Here is a 19,473-nt window from a genome sequence, read left to right as displayed (position 1 = left end):
TAAATTTACAATGTATTAAATCAAAATTTTTGTAAATTTTCTTTTTTCTAATTTAGCTTATAATAATTAGATAATTTGATTGAATATTTGACTGTTTAAGATGTCATTAATTACTAGCCAAATAAAAATTCATATATTACGAGAAAAACCAGTAACCTATTTTATTTTAACTCATCTGTTAGTCTAGAAAGTAATAGCATATTATTCAATTTAGATCAGTTGCAAAACTCATTTAAATACTGTAAATTTTTAATCATCATTTCTTGAGGAATCTATGGAAATATATTATACAGATACAAATAATTACTGTATAACAGAAAATTAATGATGATCATAGATTTTGTTATTCTGTTATAACTCCTACAAAATAAGAATGTAATTAATTTTAAAAAAAAATTATTTTTGCCTTGTTTACAATTTCTGATTGAATATATTAAATACAATTAGTCATTAATTTTTAGTATTTATTTTCAATATAACAATATTGTCTAACACTTTTAATTTACCTAATGCAAAATACTGTACACTAAATTCACATATGTATTCAATTATTTTGAGGCTAAATTTTGTATTGTTTTTAAGACTTCTTCATCTTTCATATTTGATAGAGGCACACTGTCTTCCTTTCCAAAATCTGTAACGAAAAAATTCTTTTTAATTAATTTTTACATGATAACAAAGCAACTCATTGAACATCATTGACAGAATTTAAGGTGACTATAAACTTATGATTCTTAATTAAAATAATGTAGTGAATGAGATTTCTTTTAAAGAATGACATGAATGCAAAAAAAAAAATTATAAAAAACTGATATATATTCAACTTTTGATTACATGTAATGAGATATTAACTTAAAATACTCTTCATTAAGATATAATCTTTATTCATCTCAAAATCTTTACATTTAAAAAAAATTTTATAAACTTACTTTCTCTGTTTAATTCCATATAAATTACAATATGTTTTTCAGTTAATTAATATTATATTTGAAAGCATCAATTAACAAACTTATAATGTTTAATAAAACTCAGTTAACTTTTGGTATTAAGTCTATAAAATTTGTTACCAAAAGTATATGCAGACAAAGCTAAAATTAAATAAAATACAGTTAATAGACATTACTCTCTTAAGAAATGATATACCATATTTATCTATATATATAACCCATTCAACTGTCCGTCTGTCCCGTAACCGTTTGAAAACGGACACTAGAGGCGCCCCTATCGTATGTCATATTTCAAACATTCAAATTAACAATTTTAATTCTTATTTAAATTAACAGATATAAATTTTTATTATTCATTTTGCCAATAAATTATTATTTGGTCAATATAACAATATAAATAATTCAGTATATTTGTAATAGGAATTTATTATTTCAGGGGCTTATATCTCTCGAAGGGTCGCGAGTAGGGGTATGGCTCCTTTGACTTTATACAGGGTTAATACAGGGTGTACGGTTTGGGGGTTTGCCACCTCTTCATTCGGAGGGTAAATCTTACCATTGGGACTTTAACGGAACTGTACAGCATATTGATACGAACAAAAAAGTCAAAGGAACCGTGCCTCATGGAAATTTGTAAATAACGCCCACTAGGGGGCGTCCCGGGCTACTAGTTTGCATATAAGACAAAGTTTTTATTCATTTATCACAGTTTCAAATTCCTAGGTCATCCTATACTCACAAGCGAAAGATTCTTTGCGTTTTTACAAATAATTTTTGTGAACCACGTATTTGCATTTTTTACCAGATGCTTACCCTCTTGTATTTAAAAACATGAATATTTTATCTGGGTCATTTGAATCATTATTGTACATTGTCAGGAGTAAAGATGAATAGCAATAGGAAAAGCAAAGCTTTTGAATTGAATTCCAGATTGAAATTGTGAGATCTGGAAGGGGAAAGGCAATTTTAAAGAAAAATTAGCAAGAAAATAATTTTAAAGTTTGACAAAATTAGTCAGAAAAACAGAGGTTAGAAACTTTCATTTTTAGAAAGGAAGTTGATTTACGTTCCTACGGCCAACTCATGAGATGAGTCAAAAATGCGGCCTTTGCACACGCTACTTGGCCATCAGAGAAGGCCAATATAAAGAGACATTTTCCCATCATTCAGGGCAGTTTGTCAAAAGAGGTATTGCCATATGACTCCAGGAAAGTCATTGAAAGAATTAGCCATACGATATAGGCGAGAACATCATTCAAAGAGTCTGTCATACGAGTCCGCCATTCGAAGTGTTCTCCATACAATGTAGAGAGTTCATTATAAGACGAGATCGTCATAAGAAGAGTTATCCATACAAGAAATTGCCATAGAAAATAAAAGAAGAAGAATGTCCATAAGTAAGAAGATCCTCATACATTGAAATATTGAAAGAACTGGGAAGGTAATATAGTAACGTGTTGCCCGATTGTAAACTCTCTCACACACTAGGTTTAATTTAGTATTAGTGACTTAGGTTTAAGTACAATTTGTTATCCATTCATTTGTATACTCTTAATATTTTGGTTTATTAAATGTTTTAGTTTATTTTATAAATATGGCCTGGTTAATGTTAGATATTCACACTTCTGCCTATCCAAGATACTTGTGTTCCTCATACGCACAAGTTAGTGATAACGCGTGTTAATCCACATTTAATAAAACTGATTACTGGTGTCGGGAATCCTGATAAGGAAAAGGGTGATTACGCGATCATCTAATTCCGCTTTTGTTTTACTTTAAGATGTAAGTCTCTCCATAATCGATTTCTTTGTAAGAAAGCCATTCTTTTAGACAATCCGAGGGCTATTCAAACGAGTAGCTGCCGAATAAGTGGTACAAGAGTCTTAACTACTCCATATCCCTGGCTAGCCCCTCACAAGATTCCAAAATCACACAGGAGCATGATATACATTTTAATTCGTTTCCACGTGAAAACAAAATTCGGAAAAACTCATAAGTGTAATTGACGAAGAGTGGATTCGACTGTTAAGAACTGGCAAAAAAGGTTCCCGATTGTCCAGCTTTACATGAACAAATTATGTTGTCAATTTTACATGATTTTTCCTTAAAGTTTAAAATGCCAGTAATTTTTGCGGGACAATGTGTGCATTTATGTGCACTTGATATTTTACTTGTGATTGAACGAAATAAAATTAGAATTGTATTATTTGTCAAAACTGTGTCGTCTTCTTGTTTCGTTTGGTTCAATGTCACGACTTGGTGAATTTATTGACTCTTGGCAAATAATATCATCATCAACTTTTAATCCATATAGATACATGTTTCTGGCTTTCGCCCCTCTTCAGTCTGTTACATAGATAGATTGAATCTTGTGGACATCTGTCAGGCACCTTCTGCATTATGTCTTCCCACTCCCCTTCCCTTCCAACTTGGCAGCCTCCCCTGCATGCCTCGCAACGTGCAACATCTCACTCCCAGAGTGCTACACACAGCCTCACCTGCGACTGTATAAACATTCTATTTTAATAGAAATGGATTAAAAGTTGATGATGATATTATTTGCCAAGTGTCAATAAATTCACCAAGTCATGACATCGAACCAAACAAAACTAGAATTGTATTAAATAGGATAAATAGAATAAATAGAAATTATATTAAAAGAGAAAAAATGGAAATTGTCAAAGACATTATAAATTAGAAAACATTACAAATTTATAGTACAAGTACTGTGAAAAGGATGATGAAACATGTGGAGTATCTTATGGTATTATAAAATGTCTTTTTATGTCTTGTAAACATTTTCTACTCGAGTTGTTTTTGTGTAAATTCAATATGAATTTTGTTTTGTAGCACTGAAGAGGGGCTAAGAAATCAAACTTGCCTGAAATGCATATGTAAACAATAAAGGAGTTTTATAACCTGTAGAGCTGTGAGAAAGTCTACCGAAAATTTGTTCGGTTTGAACAGACATTTACCTATTTAACACATAATACAGCTTCCATTAAAAAATTCATCAATAGAATTGTATTAATAAATCTAATTTTCTTTATTTTGATCTTTAAAGTCACACCTCATCCTATACGTGAGGCCGTCTTATATGCAAGTAAATACAGTATTTATATATTACATACACAACATTAAGACAATAAAAGATATTTTGAAATTCAGTGGTCCACGGGATTAAAATCGCGAGTTTAGTGGTCCACGAGGTCAGAAAGATTGGCGACCCTGACATATACCATATTTTATGGCATGTGAGATGAAAGTTTTTTCACAAAACAAGACTCAAAAATTATCCTGCATCTTATATGTGAGGTTGTAATCTCCCTAGGCTAATGAATTTCATAAACAGCCTTCAGTAGCTACAGATAACCTCTAACAGGTATAGTATAAGAATTTTTAGCATAACTCATGAGTTATTATTATTATTTTTTTGATATAGCTAAGCAGTTTTTGCATGTATTTGTGTTAAATATTTTACAGATACACTAGAATACAATAAAAAAGGTTTGGGGGCAAGTGCCAAAAGAATTAAATACTGTATACTAAAAATACTTTTTCCTAAATATTCTGTTGAAATGGGGTTTGATGTAAAATATGGTAAGCTCACAGGAAATCAACAACATGTATAATAATTACTTTTAAAATTTGTAAAAATAGATAATTTGATGACAACATAAATATTAAGATTATATTAATCAAAAACTTCAGTAATGTAATGTTAACAAACAATTGAAAATGGTCAAAATCCAAAAGTTACTTAAATCGAATTTCACAATATCTTCTTACGAAGTAAAAGGATAATGTTCTTTTCAGTTTATGTACTATTTTTATATCAGTTTTATCAGACTGACAATAAATATATATGAACTATTATCAAAATATCAATTTTTTTAAATGAAAGCAAATCATTTACTTTTATTAAATATTCAAATAAATACAGAATAAATTGGTTTTAATTTTGATATATGATGATGATTTTGCTATAATCATATGATTTTTTTCCCCTCATTGAAATTGTTAGATACAAAACTTACTGTGGGCTAACACAGTAATTTTTAATACAAACTAACTAAAAAATTAATATCATTGCACAAATTCTTTTTGTAAATGTAAATTAAATGTGAATGTACGCAAATAAAAATATTTATCGTCTTTATTCAAGTATCGAAGAATCTCTTTAAGATTGTGTGCGTGTATTATCTAATATTTATTGTCTGCATCAGATAATTGAACCATAAAAAACATGTGATAGATAATGATGTAAGAAATCCTATATGTAATTTTGATTAATCTTTTTCTTGCTAACTACATGATTTTCTAAATAATAATAATAATAATTAGCTGATTTTAAACATTCAAATTTGAATTTCAAATAATAAAGATTAATTAGCCTATTAAAAAAATAAATAATGCAAACATTATAACACTTTTGGCTCATTCACTAAGAAAGCAATGTAATGAAACAATATCAATGATAATTATCAGATTTAGAATAGAAAATAAAGCAAGAAATCTTAGAAACACGAAGTCCATTTCGAACATTGTAAGAATGTGAAATATGTCATAAATTTAAATAACTGATTTTTAATTTCAACTTTGTGTGCAAAACACTAAATAATTGATTACATTAGTGTTCTCAACCTTTTTCTAATAGTGGCACCCCTACGTTTTTTTATCAATATAGAGTTTGTTGCCGTTTTAGCGATACGCATAAGAAGCGTTACAACACTGCTCAACACTATATTTTGCAGCACTAGTACGGCCAAACGGATAAAATCCCAGACCACCAGTACCTCATTGACAGTCAAGCTGCAATTTTCTGAGTTTTCTTTGCATTTGTAACCTCTAAATAGGGACACTTTTGCATAGAAAGTTCTTCCAGTAGGCACCCCTTAGCAGATTGCTTATGTGTTGCGTTGCCTCGTTCCATTAACGACAATCTTAATGCACATTTAAGATCATATTGTGTGCAATGTTTTAAATTTTGATTTAAGTATGTAATGAGAACCTTATTTCAAGACATTATATGAATTGTTAAAGCATAATACTCACCATATCTAGCATAAACTTTAGGTTGGACACCGCTACATTCTCTAATCAGAATAGGAAACTGCGGGTTACTCTGTTTTAAGGGAACGTAATATTTCTCGATGAAATTTCTGCAAATCAATCATTTATTCAATTTTAAATGTAAGCAACAACAACAAAACTAGAGTTAGATTACCTTAAACCATTGTTTATTACTAATTAAAGGCAATTATGTTACGATAAGTATTTCTTAAATACGACACTTACCTTACACCTTGACTTTCGTTCGATTTCTGACACAAATGGATCCTTAATTCTTTCAGACGGGAACCGAATTTTATCATACCTCTACTAGACGCCATGGCGGAAGTAGAAAATCCTGATCGAAGTGCCCCCTATTGAATATTCGCGAGGGAAAGAATATATTTTATTTTATTTATTTATTTATTACACACATAATTTACACATAAAAATAAATGAATAATTATAAAATATATAAAAAGGTTAATTTTTATGTTTGAAAGAATAATTATTTGTGGTGATTTTTCGTACAATATATGTAATCTAGGGAAATATCAGTAGATCCAACGAAATTATTATCTAGCAATAGATTTAACGGATTAATGTCTAATATTCAAAATTTTATTCTTGTATAAATATAATTGAAGAATTAAATTATTAATGCCTTAAATAAGTAAAAAATTTGCTTGAAACGAATATAATGTTTTTTTTCTAAAATAGTTAAATCAACTTCTACTAGATGGAGACACAATATTTCGACGGATGCGATCTGATCGACCTGCTTAAAAAAAACGTTGAATTTTTATTTCTCATTATTTAAAAATAAAATCACGACTTAATGGGAAATATTATCTGTTAAAAATTAGGAATAAATATGCTCAAAATAAGTTTAAAATTAATATCCACAACTAGTAGAGATTAATCGTGTAAATTATTTAACCCCGTACGTAAACGTAAAATTTCAGTATATTTACTGATATTTCCCTAAACTACTTAATGAAATATTATTTTTTCTTTTAAACATTTTAAATTAATTTTTATTACTATTTTTAAAATATTATTTTTCAAACAAAATACAAATTAACGAAATAAACGGTTTTACATACAAAAAAATCATTAAAATTAAACATTATATAATAGATGGAGCTATTGCATAAAAAATCCCTTTCGGATTGATTAATTAACGATATTTCCCTCTTGGAGGAAAAATTTACAAATATTTGGGGAATTTTTTCCCTTACTAAGATATTTTTATAACGCATCAATTTGGCATTATATAATAATTAAATTCGCTTTAACCTCAATTAAAATTAAGTTAATAGTTAAATAAAAGTGATATAATAGGGTGTATAACGGTAAAATTTTCTTTTAAGGACTTTAACCATTACGTAAACATCTTAATTATTTTATTAATAAAGATTTTTGCTTAAGTGGCATGATTTTTAACGCAAAGTACAAGCGAACAGACAATAATAAATCGGTAACGGGGGGTACGTTAACTGTTAATACATACAATAAAACATTCGAATGTTAATGAATTGGCGCGTATCTTGTATTATAGAAAGCTTAAACAGAGCATTCATTAAAAGTAATGGCGATACTGGCAGAACGAGAGGTAGCGTTACGGCCTCCACTAACGGTTATCACGCGAGGGTGGAGTTAGAGAAACGACACGTTCGGGGTGAGGAAAGTCGAGTAAATGGATTCCAATTACAGAAATCACTTGTCGCTAAGCGCTTAGATGTGCACACGACTCCGCTGCGAAATGACGTAAATCTGTCACTAACTCAACGTTGGTCTGGGAGATAAAAAGAAAAGAGAAGCGTGACTCGAATGTCTTGCTAGACGTTCGACCCGCCACTTTATCCCGAGAAAGGGTAAAGTGCACTTAAACTCGGATCGTTTATCTAAACACCTGTCAACGTTTAATTTTAAAATATTATTTTTTAAAATACTATATAATCATTCGACTCGTAACTTCGTTTATATTTATGCGGCGCATTAAATAAAGTTGGTCGAACTCGTTGTATTTTTAGATTTGGTTACCGCCGAACGTAACCGGTTTTTAATAATAATAACAAATCCTTTTCTAGCCAATCAAATATTTCGAAATTGATACTAAATTTAGTATTTTCTGTATAAAATTAGCTCCTTTTTTTAAATAAAAAGTTGAGATATTTAGACATATAAAATCGATTTAATTTATTGTTGAGGAACAAATTATGTTTATAAGCTGCAAAGTGGATGCTTCACTGCAATAACCTTTTGCTTAACTGAAGAGTTTACGCCTTTAAAACTGGTTTGGTTATAAAACTGCACATGTTTCGTTATAAAATTTTTTAAAATATAAATTAATTAATATATAATTTATTAATATTATATATGAATTGATTTTGTTATTATATAGCTGACTAGAGGATGGAAAATTTTGAATCTCTTTTATTTTATAATATTGATAGAGAGTAATAATTATTATAAGATTTTAATGAAATTTCCTTATAAAATAATCTTGGAAGGAATTATAAGATTATCAAGAACCGGTAAAGTCCAGATATAATTTATTTTCCAAGCTTGTTACGAGAAGCACCAGCAAAGTGAACTGCAGGATGTGATAAGTTTAGAACAACAGAAGTCTACGTACAAGCAGGTAGGCTGGGAGGCACTCCCGCCGTGCCTGGCGGGAGGCACAACCCAGCTAATGCAATATGCGGACAACCCGGTGCGACCGCTCCATCCGCAGGCAAGTAATGGTCAGTATGGGGGTGATTGATCTTCTATGCGCACTACTCTGCCTCCATCGAGGGGGAAGAACCAAGATCTACATACAAACTTACCACCCTCGATCGTATCCATCAGTACTACATTTGTTTCATTGAAGGGATTTCCAAGCTTATCTATTAATTAATTCACCTCCAGATGATTTTTTTTCCAGCCTAAATATCTTAGCAAACTCTCGGAGGTAACACGCGAAAGTAAAAATAATAGCGGGATTACTAGCGCTACGTTAATCGTCGTGGATGGAGGCCGTTTCCATAGTAAAAACTCTTAATGGTTCCTATTCTAAACCATTTTTACTTACTTATAAATATGTAAACTTATCTAAGAATCTCGAAGATCGGTGGGTAATTAGTTGCTAAATGGGTTTCCTGTTAACAAAAATGGGTCCTAATGGTTAGTAATTACGATAGGCCGAATACTTTTACACCTTAGAAAACGTAATTGCAAAACCGCAGCGAGGGGAGGATTAAGTGAAAAGCAGCGGCGATGAAGCGTACTTAAAGAGATTATTCTGTCGGGCCAACAATCGGAACGATGACGGGTCCGGATAGTTTCCGAGCACTTTTCAACGGGAACAAATCGGATTTCTCGATAACCGAAGCATCTATTGTGTCGTGACCTATTGAGTCGCACTTTAATCCGTGATTATAGACTGCTCGACACTCCTCGAACTGACGTAGCTCACACGTGTCCAAATCCACTTGTAGCGTGTCGTACTCGGCAGCTGTCCCGACTTTAACCCAAGCTTTCGCTTCTGTAGAAGAGAAAATTTATAGATCGTTTGTCGACTCGTTTAATGTATTCGACTTGACGCCGGTAAATGTGATCGGGTGACAGCGGTTCTACTCTCGCTGTGCCGCTGACTGGTTTATTATTTCGATAGCTCTCGACGCTTCGTACAACACTCGATACGCGTCGCGAGAACTCTTAGCGCTTTAGTAATCGAGTGCTTACAAATTCTTACTTTTTCTGGACTATGCCACCTCTTTTATGCTAGTTTGACGTATGAATGTTTGGCCTTTATTATTTCTAAACTTTGGCATACGTTAAAAAAAAAAACTTATAAATCTACTGCTTCTTATAAAGCCCTTTAAATTCCTAATTTTTAATTGTATACAGTGTAACTATCGTGTTAATTTAATGGTATTAAATTCAGTATAAATATAGTTTAAATTAATAGAATATTGTATTATTTCGGTAATAATTAATTACTTTCTTGTAAATCATTGGAACCAGTCTTTAATCATAGATAATGTAGGATAGGTTCCTACGACTCTAAGCTAGTAATATACTATACAGGCTCTATTTTTACTATTTAAATACAAGTATAGGCTATTTTATATTATTACTATATAGGCTTACTATTATTATACTATAGGCCTATTTTTTTTTATTACTTAAACTTATACAGCTTCATATACTTTCGAAGTGCATTTATACCTCGTATCTTGTTACTTTATTTTTTACCTTTTTTCACCTATTCACGGCACAATTTATCCTAATTAAAGTTTCTACAATGTAGATTTTTTTCTATAGGACTTAAATGTTAATCTTCGAAAGTAAGCAAAATTGACATGGTTTCTATTCGAATGGAGACTAATTTAAGAACTTAAATCCGGACCCACTTTCCAAACAACCTTACCGACTAATGATAAAAACCGAGAGACTATCCACCATAAAAAATTTTATGGGTTCTGCATCGAGAAAAGAAGTTTACGATTCCATTCTTTATCCATCCAGCCGGAGCACGAAGAGTGTTTGACTGTTTGACCATCAACAATAGTCTGGAGTGGACTAAATCTACGGCGACACAAACTACTGGCAACTCGACTCTAATTGTTGGCCCGGGTTTAACGACCAACCCCCTCTCAGCGGGACCCCAATAATTCACGGGAGCTCCGTAAACAACGCCGGACTCTACACCATACATATGGATGGGAGCTAAGAACGGCATTATTCACGGAAACGTTCGAGAACTAGTTGTCCATAAATCTGCATTGCACCGGATCGGGACGTGATATGTGTGACTCGTACGGGCCATTCTGGTAACAAATCTCTCCCTCCGTCCTCCACGTTCTGTCACCAGAGGGCAGCACCGAAATCGTCTCCCGTTTATCAAGTTCGGGTGTCGATCCCTTTGATTTACAATCGACCCGTGCATCGACTCCCTATTAAATCACTATAGATTTGGAATCCCCTCGGGCCTATTGATTACACTTCTACTCCGGCAACTAACAAACGTGATGTATATTTTCTATCGTTTTTTTTTTTACCTTGGTAAAAACAATAAATAAATAAGTAAACACCATGTTTTAAGTATAAATTAAATAATTGGACGTAGTATAGTCGTGACCGTATATCAAACGAAAGTAAATTTCAAAATATCAAAGCTTAAATCTTCTTAATTTAGGAATGGACCAAAACGGTCTAAAATATTATTATTTTTTTTTATATAAAATAATACGCTATCTCCGGGGACGTATTAACGAGAATTTATAGTCGATACGCTATTTAACATTACGTGAAAGAAATTACAATTAAAAATAATTTCTACAAATTCAAAATTAAAGTGCATTCGTCTTGTAGAAATTGTGTACAAATTGATATCATTTTACACTTTCCTATTAAGAATAACGTGAAATTATACAGTATTTTAACAAAATAAATTCACTTTTAGAGAATTAACATCAAATACATCAGTTTTATTTTCTAAATCACAAAATTAAAGTAGTAAATTTCATTTCTAAAAGCTTTTCTACTCCTTATTTCTTGACCAAAACCTGTGCAATTTTGATGAATAATGAAGTTTCCTTTTACAATAATAATTAAAAATTTCAATATTTTTCGATATTTAAACATTTCTATAGGGTATGGATTAGTATAATTAAAAATGCTATTGTTATGTGAAATTTAAGAGCGAAGTAAATTAGCAAAATACCTCATTTCCAAAGAGAATTTTTCAGCGTTAAGTAAAGGAATGTTAACATGTTAAATAGAATAACTTGTAAAGGAGGAAAGTAGTGTTGCATGCAAACGAAGAGATAAGTAATACGAGAATGCTTATCTCGGAATTATAGGCGTGTAAGTAGATATTAATGTACAACGCCATAAACGAGATGTACTATCTGGAATAAAATATTGTCGGAACGACATATATTTTATAATAATTTGAGTACTTTTAAAATTTAAATGAAATGTTTTTGCAATAACTTCCGAGTAAATGAAGGTGTACGATTTACTAAAACACTGTACTTTATTGTTTCGCTGATTTACAACGTAGGCCTACTGATTGTAGGAAAATTAACACGTATTTTTCTAAGTATTTACTTAATTAATAATTGTAACTCTTAATTGTAGATAATACTGAAACGATAATAATCTTATAATTTAATTAAAAGTTAGATTAAACACAGTATTTGTGGTAGCTGTGCCATAAAGCCGTGCCACAAACACTGTGTTTATACATGATTTTGAGTTCTATAAATATAGTGTTATAGGTTTAGTCTAACCACAAAATACCGTATGATAATTAGCGATTATGGCATTCGTAAAAATTGGCCCAATCGCACCGCTCGTGTGCCAAACTTCCATTCATGTCATAATCATCGCCTATATTATAATATAGTTGAGTTTTATATAAATTTTTGAAGATGATAGTCCTTGTTATTTAGGACTAAATTATTAAAGGACTAAAGTATATAAAGATACGTAAATAATTAAAATTGTAAAGATAAATAGGTGTAGAATACAATAAAATATCTTCCTGTTCTCACCTTTTAAGTACCGGTCGTCGTTATGCTTGTATAGAAATAGAATTCGCAGGAAAATAGTAATTCTTAAAGAAGCAATGGCGATAAATATATTTTTTTAGAGAAGCCATTAAGCGGATTTCTATCTGCGTATTATAAAATGGGACGTGGGAAAGTCGGTGATTACGCAAGAGGACCATTAGGTGCATCGGGCCGTGAAAACATCTCACGTGAGCACGTGGCTTCCTACCGTTACTTCTGACTGCGTACAATAAAGTTCGGCGCTGTTGTTAGTTCTGGCACTACAAAAGGATAGAGGGGGATGGCGACAATACAAGTACGAAAAAATAGATCGGAATCAGAATAGAATTATCATAGTCGTATTCATATCGACTGCACAGTAAGTCAACGCAATATGGATTCCGTTGGCGAGAGTAAATCCGGAACCCCGGGTTACCAAAACATGGCATCTTTATTCTGCCCCGCGGTCAAATTCTGTAGCACAGCCGCTGTTCTCAACAACCGACGATTTGGCACGTGCAAATCGCGACCACTGGTACATTCATCATCTCAATGGAATCTCAGCACTGCACATGTAATGAAAAGGAAGCATAAAGACATCGGTATAATAACAATAGGACTTTTTCTCATATTCTTTTCCTTCTGTGCTTTCCCATAGATGGATGTGGGAATGGAATGTTAATCGCCGATTCATATCTGACTATAAACATCTTCATTCCGTAACTGCCGTAGCACTATGAAAAATTCCCTTTCCAAAGGTTCGAATATTTCCTCTACAAACGTTTCTACCGCTCTTTAATTTAATGCATACTCCAGCTTACTCTTAGTAACCTGAACTTAAAGTTAATTCTTACGAAAATTTTTAATAGGTTTTGCATGTTAAACAATGGGCATTAATGCTATTAAATGTTGGTTCTTAATTAAAAGGTCGACAGGGTAGAGACATAGAAGGGGTCCTGTGTCATATCTCCAGTGTGGTCGGACTTAATGAATATTTTATTCGTTATTAGCATTCACAATCTTATAATATAATCGAGATGATTTAATAATAATAGTAAGCTCAGAGTTCAAACGGTTAGGAGTTGAAAGAGGGAGAAAGTTAAAAATTATCGTGAAGAACTCCGTTTCTACTGTACTATTTTAGATGCGGTTTTCTGCGCTTTTGTGAAAAATCGAATATACTTTTAGACCCATATAAAAATTCTCTAATTAGTCTCGGAAGAGGGGGGACCTAATTCTTACACCTAGTGAAAACGGGTAAGATCGGCTATAATCTAATAGGGGATGTTCGTTTTGGGACAACTAAAACCATGAAGGTGGAGATATGCCTAATGTGGGTGCAAAAACTGTCTCCGATTATCACTACAAGTAGGCCTACTCATTCAGTTTTTACTCGTGTTTCTCACATAGAAATAATGCCAATTCCACATGTTGGAACCAAGAAAAATAATTGAAAATAGAAGAAGGAGAGAGAAAGTATCAATCCTAACAGATTCACCGTACAAACAGCAGCCGATGAAACAACAAAAACAATCAATAACAGTTTCGGCACCTCAGGAAAGCGGTCTTTCTTTACCGAAAAAAATTCCGTAAAATCAAAAGTTACAGGCATCAGCAAGGGTAGGCCTAACAAGAAACAAAAGACAAATGACACAGAATGTGGAGGGTTATACTCTGCATCTACAGAGAGTTGGGCTAAATGTAGCAGTTGTGATAAATGGGCACACTGTTCTTGTTCCAATAATGAAGAAAACGACAGTTTAACCATTTTAATTTGTTCTTTTTGTATATAGGATGATAATATATTCCTATATACTTATTATATTATATTATAATCTAAGGTACGTGATATTTTGTTAAATCCGATGTGCAGACGATAATTATTAGGCAACATCTTAACAGGTTTCACTGTACGATTATAAAATGACAAAAAGCTCAATTTTGATGGTTTTTATGAAAAATTGTAAGTGATAACGTGTAAAATCGTCATTAAATCTGACCCTAACTGGAGATATACACGACCCCATTATCTCCCCACCTCTCGACCTTTAACAAAGCATTAAATTGTATGGTTTTTTTTTAATCCGTTAAACAATAATTCTGTCATTTACTAAAAAATTTCAAAATTTAACTCATTTTTTTCTGGTTTTGAAGCGATTTCGGTCACGAATTTCAAAGATTTTTTAGTATTACAACTTGCCTATAAATTCTCACTGTCGTCTGTCTGACTGTCTGTCCTTCCTTAATCTGAGAACGGAGTTAGATAAAGATGAAAGCCGATAAAAGACATAAAAGATTAAGGGTAGAAGACCCCGATTAACTATTTCTTAGATATAACTATATACTCATACCTTAGTTTTTCTTACAAATAATCCATTATTGGTAAGATTCAATTCTAAGAATACCAAAAAGGTATAGAAAGAGAAACTACTTAACTAATAATTTAGTTAGCCTAATTAGTGCTGCACTCCTAATTAGTTAATGCAGCACTACTTACTTACTTTACTTTTACTTGCAAATAAACAACTTAAATAAGTAATAAAACAATTAGTTGTTTTATTACTTATTTAAATTGTTTACTAATGTTAATTGTGTGCAGTTATAGTCTGGATCCATCGTAACTTGGAAAGTGCATAATACATATATTGCATTATTGCATTATGACAATGTTAGTAGCCTATATTATAATAACAATGTATTATATATTATATATATAAAGAAAGTCACTAAGATCCGTACCGGACACAGAAAAGGTTATAAAATTTAGAGTTTTACGTAAAAATATAATACGAAAATAATATAAGAGAATCCATAAATGACCTCCATACTGGAAGGGAGGGGGAGGTTATGAGACGGATAAAATCAGACAAGGAACTTCAATGGACGTCCGTTTTATTTCATTAAATTCTATATATATAGTTTATACATTTTATTATTCGTAAAGTGATAAAAATTTTGAGGAGGGTTGAGTTTTGTTAGACGTTCGAAGAGGAGAGGGGGTTAAGGTAACTTGGACAAACTGGGACAATGGGGAAGAGGGAGTAAAAACTTCAAGAAAAATAGCGGATGTAGTTTACGGGTAGCCCCTAAATTACAGGGTTTTGTTTTTAGTAGGTGATAATTTTTTAATTTCTTTTATTGATTTTGTTTATACGTTTCTCGTCTTTTATAAAAAGACAGGGTATTTGTAATTGATTACGTTCCAACTCACTTATTTCTGGCCCAGTAAGCTATATATATGTTTAGGCCAAAGCCCGAAATGGCGACCAAAATAAAAACGTATTTCCAACCCTTGTGCTTTACAAATAAATGTTTGTTTAAGCTTTAACTATTAAAAGATTATAAATAGAAGCCTGTTCTAAATTATTTATTATAATTTAGAGTAGTGTGAAAGTTCTTAACACATTGTTAGACATTATTATTCTTAACTATTGTTAGACATTGTTAGACAATATAATACTGATTAAACGCTATATAAAATTTCTACAAAAAATGATCAATGCAAAAGATTTGACGACAAAACTTGTACATTTATTATATAAAAAATTAAGAATTAAAGATATTAAGTGCAATTGGATAATGCAAATATTGAAAATCTTTAATATATATACGGGTTCTCGATAGAATTAGTGCTCGAATATCTCCAAAATAATGATCAACGAATCAGTCAACTAATATATAGAGTAACAGAACACTCAATAATACAAGATACAGAAGACATTCAAAAAAGAAAAAATAATTGTTATTCTGAGATCTTAAACTTCCCATCAATTAATAATTATATGAAAACTAATATTGCATTTAACGTTAAAAAAATTTTTATACAATTTAGACTTAACCAAAAAGGAATGATTAACGATAAGTACTTAGAATATGAACAATTCAACTGTCCAATATGTAAGAAAAAACTATCGAAATCACATTTATTATATGTAAGTGTGGAGAACAAAGAACAAGAACATGAACTAAAAACTAATAAAGAACAAAATAATTGTAAGGGAGAAAAAGAAATGTATAGAAAGTTGGATAAAGCCAGTATTAGCGAAATATATAGATACTACTGTATAATAATGTTAGTAAAACCTTTAAAAATATGATTATTAAATAATAGAAATGAAGAGAAAAGAAATTGTAAAGCTAATACTCCCTGTAACAGGCTATAGCCTTATATGCAAATAAAACTTTGTTTGATTGATTGATTGATTGACATTATTAGAGTTGGTAAAAAATATACAATAAGACAAACAAAATTTCAGCAGGATGTATTGATTATGATCCTTATATTTATTCTTTAGAAGGAACAAATGTTAATGTATTATTTTGGAAAATACATAAGTATAATAAATACAAAATACTGTATTTTCTAAATATTTTTACACGTTCACAACTTTATATCCTCATACCGTATGACTTCTCGCCTCGACTTTCAAACATCTTTTTCTATATTAAAAGATGTTTGAAATAATAAATATAGTATTAGAACACGAACAGCTTGAAATGACACACTCCTGCTTATACTGTCACGAGTGAATAACAGAATGGCAACAAATTGGCCCTAATATGTCTGTAACATGACACGTTTTGTTCAGTCATCGTCAACTAAATTCCGAATTGGCCAGATAAATCTCGAAGTGACAAATGTTTAGCACGTGCATCGGACATTGGCCGATTTGTTTGGCCAATGTGTGAACTGGCTGGCCAAGTCATGATATGCCAAACACTCAGTAGCGGATTTATAAAAGGGATAATAGGGCTTGAGTCAAGGACTACCAACTTTTAGTCACAAGGCACGCAATTTATTACATATATACACAATTATATCTATAATTTAAAAATGAAATTAGATTATTATAATTTAATATTTAATAATTTAAAATCTGACTTTAAAACTGTCCAATGAGAGAACGAAAGAAAACAATTACGGACTTTTTATCGCAATATACAAAGCTATTTTCGATCGTTTTCAGAGATAATTATAATATTAAAAATATAAAAGAATAAACAAAACAATTAAACAGGATAAAAATATATTACATTCGCTATATTTATTTATTTTTGGTATGTTTAATAAGACTATAACTACAGTTTTAAAGCAGTAAAAAGCGTTTTTTTTTTTCTTTCTGATAACAATATTCTAATCTTTATCAAACATCAGGCGATTAGCAAACAATAACACTAACTATACGTTATACGAATTGTTATTTTTTTTACGAAGAAAAAGAGAAAGGAACGTCTTTTAAATGCCTTCACTAACGAACATCAACAAAATATCTGTTGAAGCAGCAACAAAAAACCAAAGCCTATAGCTAATCAGTGTTATTCATGAAGCAAAATGCGGTTACTTTATTTTCTCGTCTATAATTTCCGTACTTATATCTACCCGCCTTTTAGTCTATTCAGTAGATACTGACTGCGCTAAATTTGGCTAACAATCGGCTTGATTTTCCGCCATCATTCGCTTCGCTTAGCACGTTGCATGTTAGGTGCAGCAAACTGGCTTGACATTTGCTATTGACGTCTTGCCCGAACATCATACATCAACTCCATTGAAAATCGTTGCGGGTCTGTCGTCGTATCATCCAGCTGCAGTATCGTATAGTCGGTTGGGTTGTATGGACCGTCGATTGCTCGCATGTACAGTATCTATAGACAGATTCAAAATAAAAAAAAATAAAAAAATTAGTTCGGATCATTAAACTCAAATGTCAACTCAAATCTATACCAAGTGATGAATGAACCAATTACCAATTAATATCCCCAATAAGTGGAGAGGGAGAAAGTAAAATAGATTTATCATATAACGGAGATGGTCAAACCTTTCATAACATTACAGCTAACTCGGAGATGTCCAAATATTGAATATATATATTCTCCCATAGAGTAAAAAAAAAGCCAGATATTAGACGTTGATTTACGATGTGACTCGTTAATAGATTAATGACTAAATTAAGCTTGAACTGATGAAAGTGATATAAGAATAATTGAAGCAAAGCCCCCCCTTTTTTACTATGAAATATATTAAATTTTTACAATAGATTTACTTTAAATGGGTGAATTTTAAGTATAATCTTAACTATTTAACACTGTTAAATTTGAGCCTAGTTCGTGCAATAATCTAAACTTTTTTTTTTAATTTAAAAGTAATTTTTTTTTATTATTTTTTATCCCGAATTCCATTTAAAAAGATGAAAGAAAAATTTAAATAATTTCGAAATATTAAGTATTTGAAACCATATCTAAATGTAATTCGACGTGGTGCCATCTGTTGCTGACTTTTGTCTCGCTCTTATTTAAAGTTTTAAGTCTCTTAAATGATTCTCATAACACTAAAAATTATTCAACAATTAAACTAATTAAATATCGTTAAAAATTATACACTTTAAATATATTAAATACTCTGTGTATATTATTAATAATGACGTAGAGAATTACTTATTAGCAATATATTTTTTTTAAGATTCTAATCTTGTTTTTTTACATAAATGTTACAATTTTATTAGCTTAGATTTACATTTTATGCATTCAATTAATTCAAATAAAATCCTCTAGTATTAGATAAGGTTAATAGAGATTTTTGTTCCTATCACTCAACCTATAAGAGAAATTTAATGAGAATCTATTTAATAATTAAATTATGAGATAAAATTCTTTCGGAATTTTCTCTCCATTATCAATGCAATCAATTCTTGCTTATTTCATCCTATTAAAAAGTTAAACAGATTTCGTTCGTTATATTATTTAAATTTTAATTATGTAGTCAATTATTACTGTTATTATTAGGTTTTATAGCAGTTGAATTAAATGCAAAATTGAAGCTAGAAGTCAGTGAAGAGAGAGGGGAAAAAAAAAACAATGGTTTCACCACGAGGGATCAGAACACACCCACATGACCTGATGGTTGGGCGGACTTGGCGACTCGCAGCGCC

The 19,473-nt window shown here is 31.1% G+C and overlaps 1 protein-coding gene across 1 annotated transcript; it reads right to left on the bottom strand.

Moving 5' to 3' along the window:
• Nucleotides 1–450: 450 nt before the first annotated feature.
• LOC111627522 (NADH dehydrogenase [ubiquinone] 1 alpha subcomplex subunit 2-like) lies at nt 451–12,685 on the bottom strand. The gene is made up of 4 exons (XM_023371112.1): nt 12,551–12,685; nt 6,246–6,373; nt 6,003–6,109; nt 451–634 (listed from the first exon to the last, which is right to left on the bottom strand). Exons 2-4 carry the CDS (start codon nt 6,338–6,340, stop codon nt 549–551), a joined length of 288 nt encoding a protein of 95 aa, XP_023226880.1. The 5' UTR covers nt 6,341–6,373; nt 12,551–12,685; the 3' UTR covers nt 451–548.
• Nucleotides 12,686–19,473: the final 6,788 nt, after the last annotated feature.

This window comes from Centruroides sculpturatus, unplaced genomic scaffold, assembly GCF_000671375.1.
Source record: "Centruroides sculpturatus isolate CEXI.00-Female unplaced genomic scaffold, Cexi_2.0 scaffold273, whole genome shotgun sequence".
Classification (NCBI taxonomy): domain Eukaryota; kingdom Metazoa; phylum Arthropoda; class Arachnida; order Scorpiones; family Buthidae; genus Centruroides; species Centruroides sculpturatus.
The sequence above is the reverse complement of the archived record's forward strand: the minus strand, read 5'-3'. Positions and strand labels throughout refer to the sequence as shown.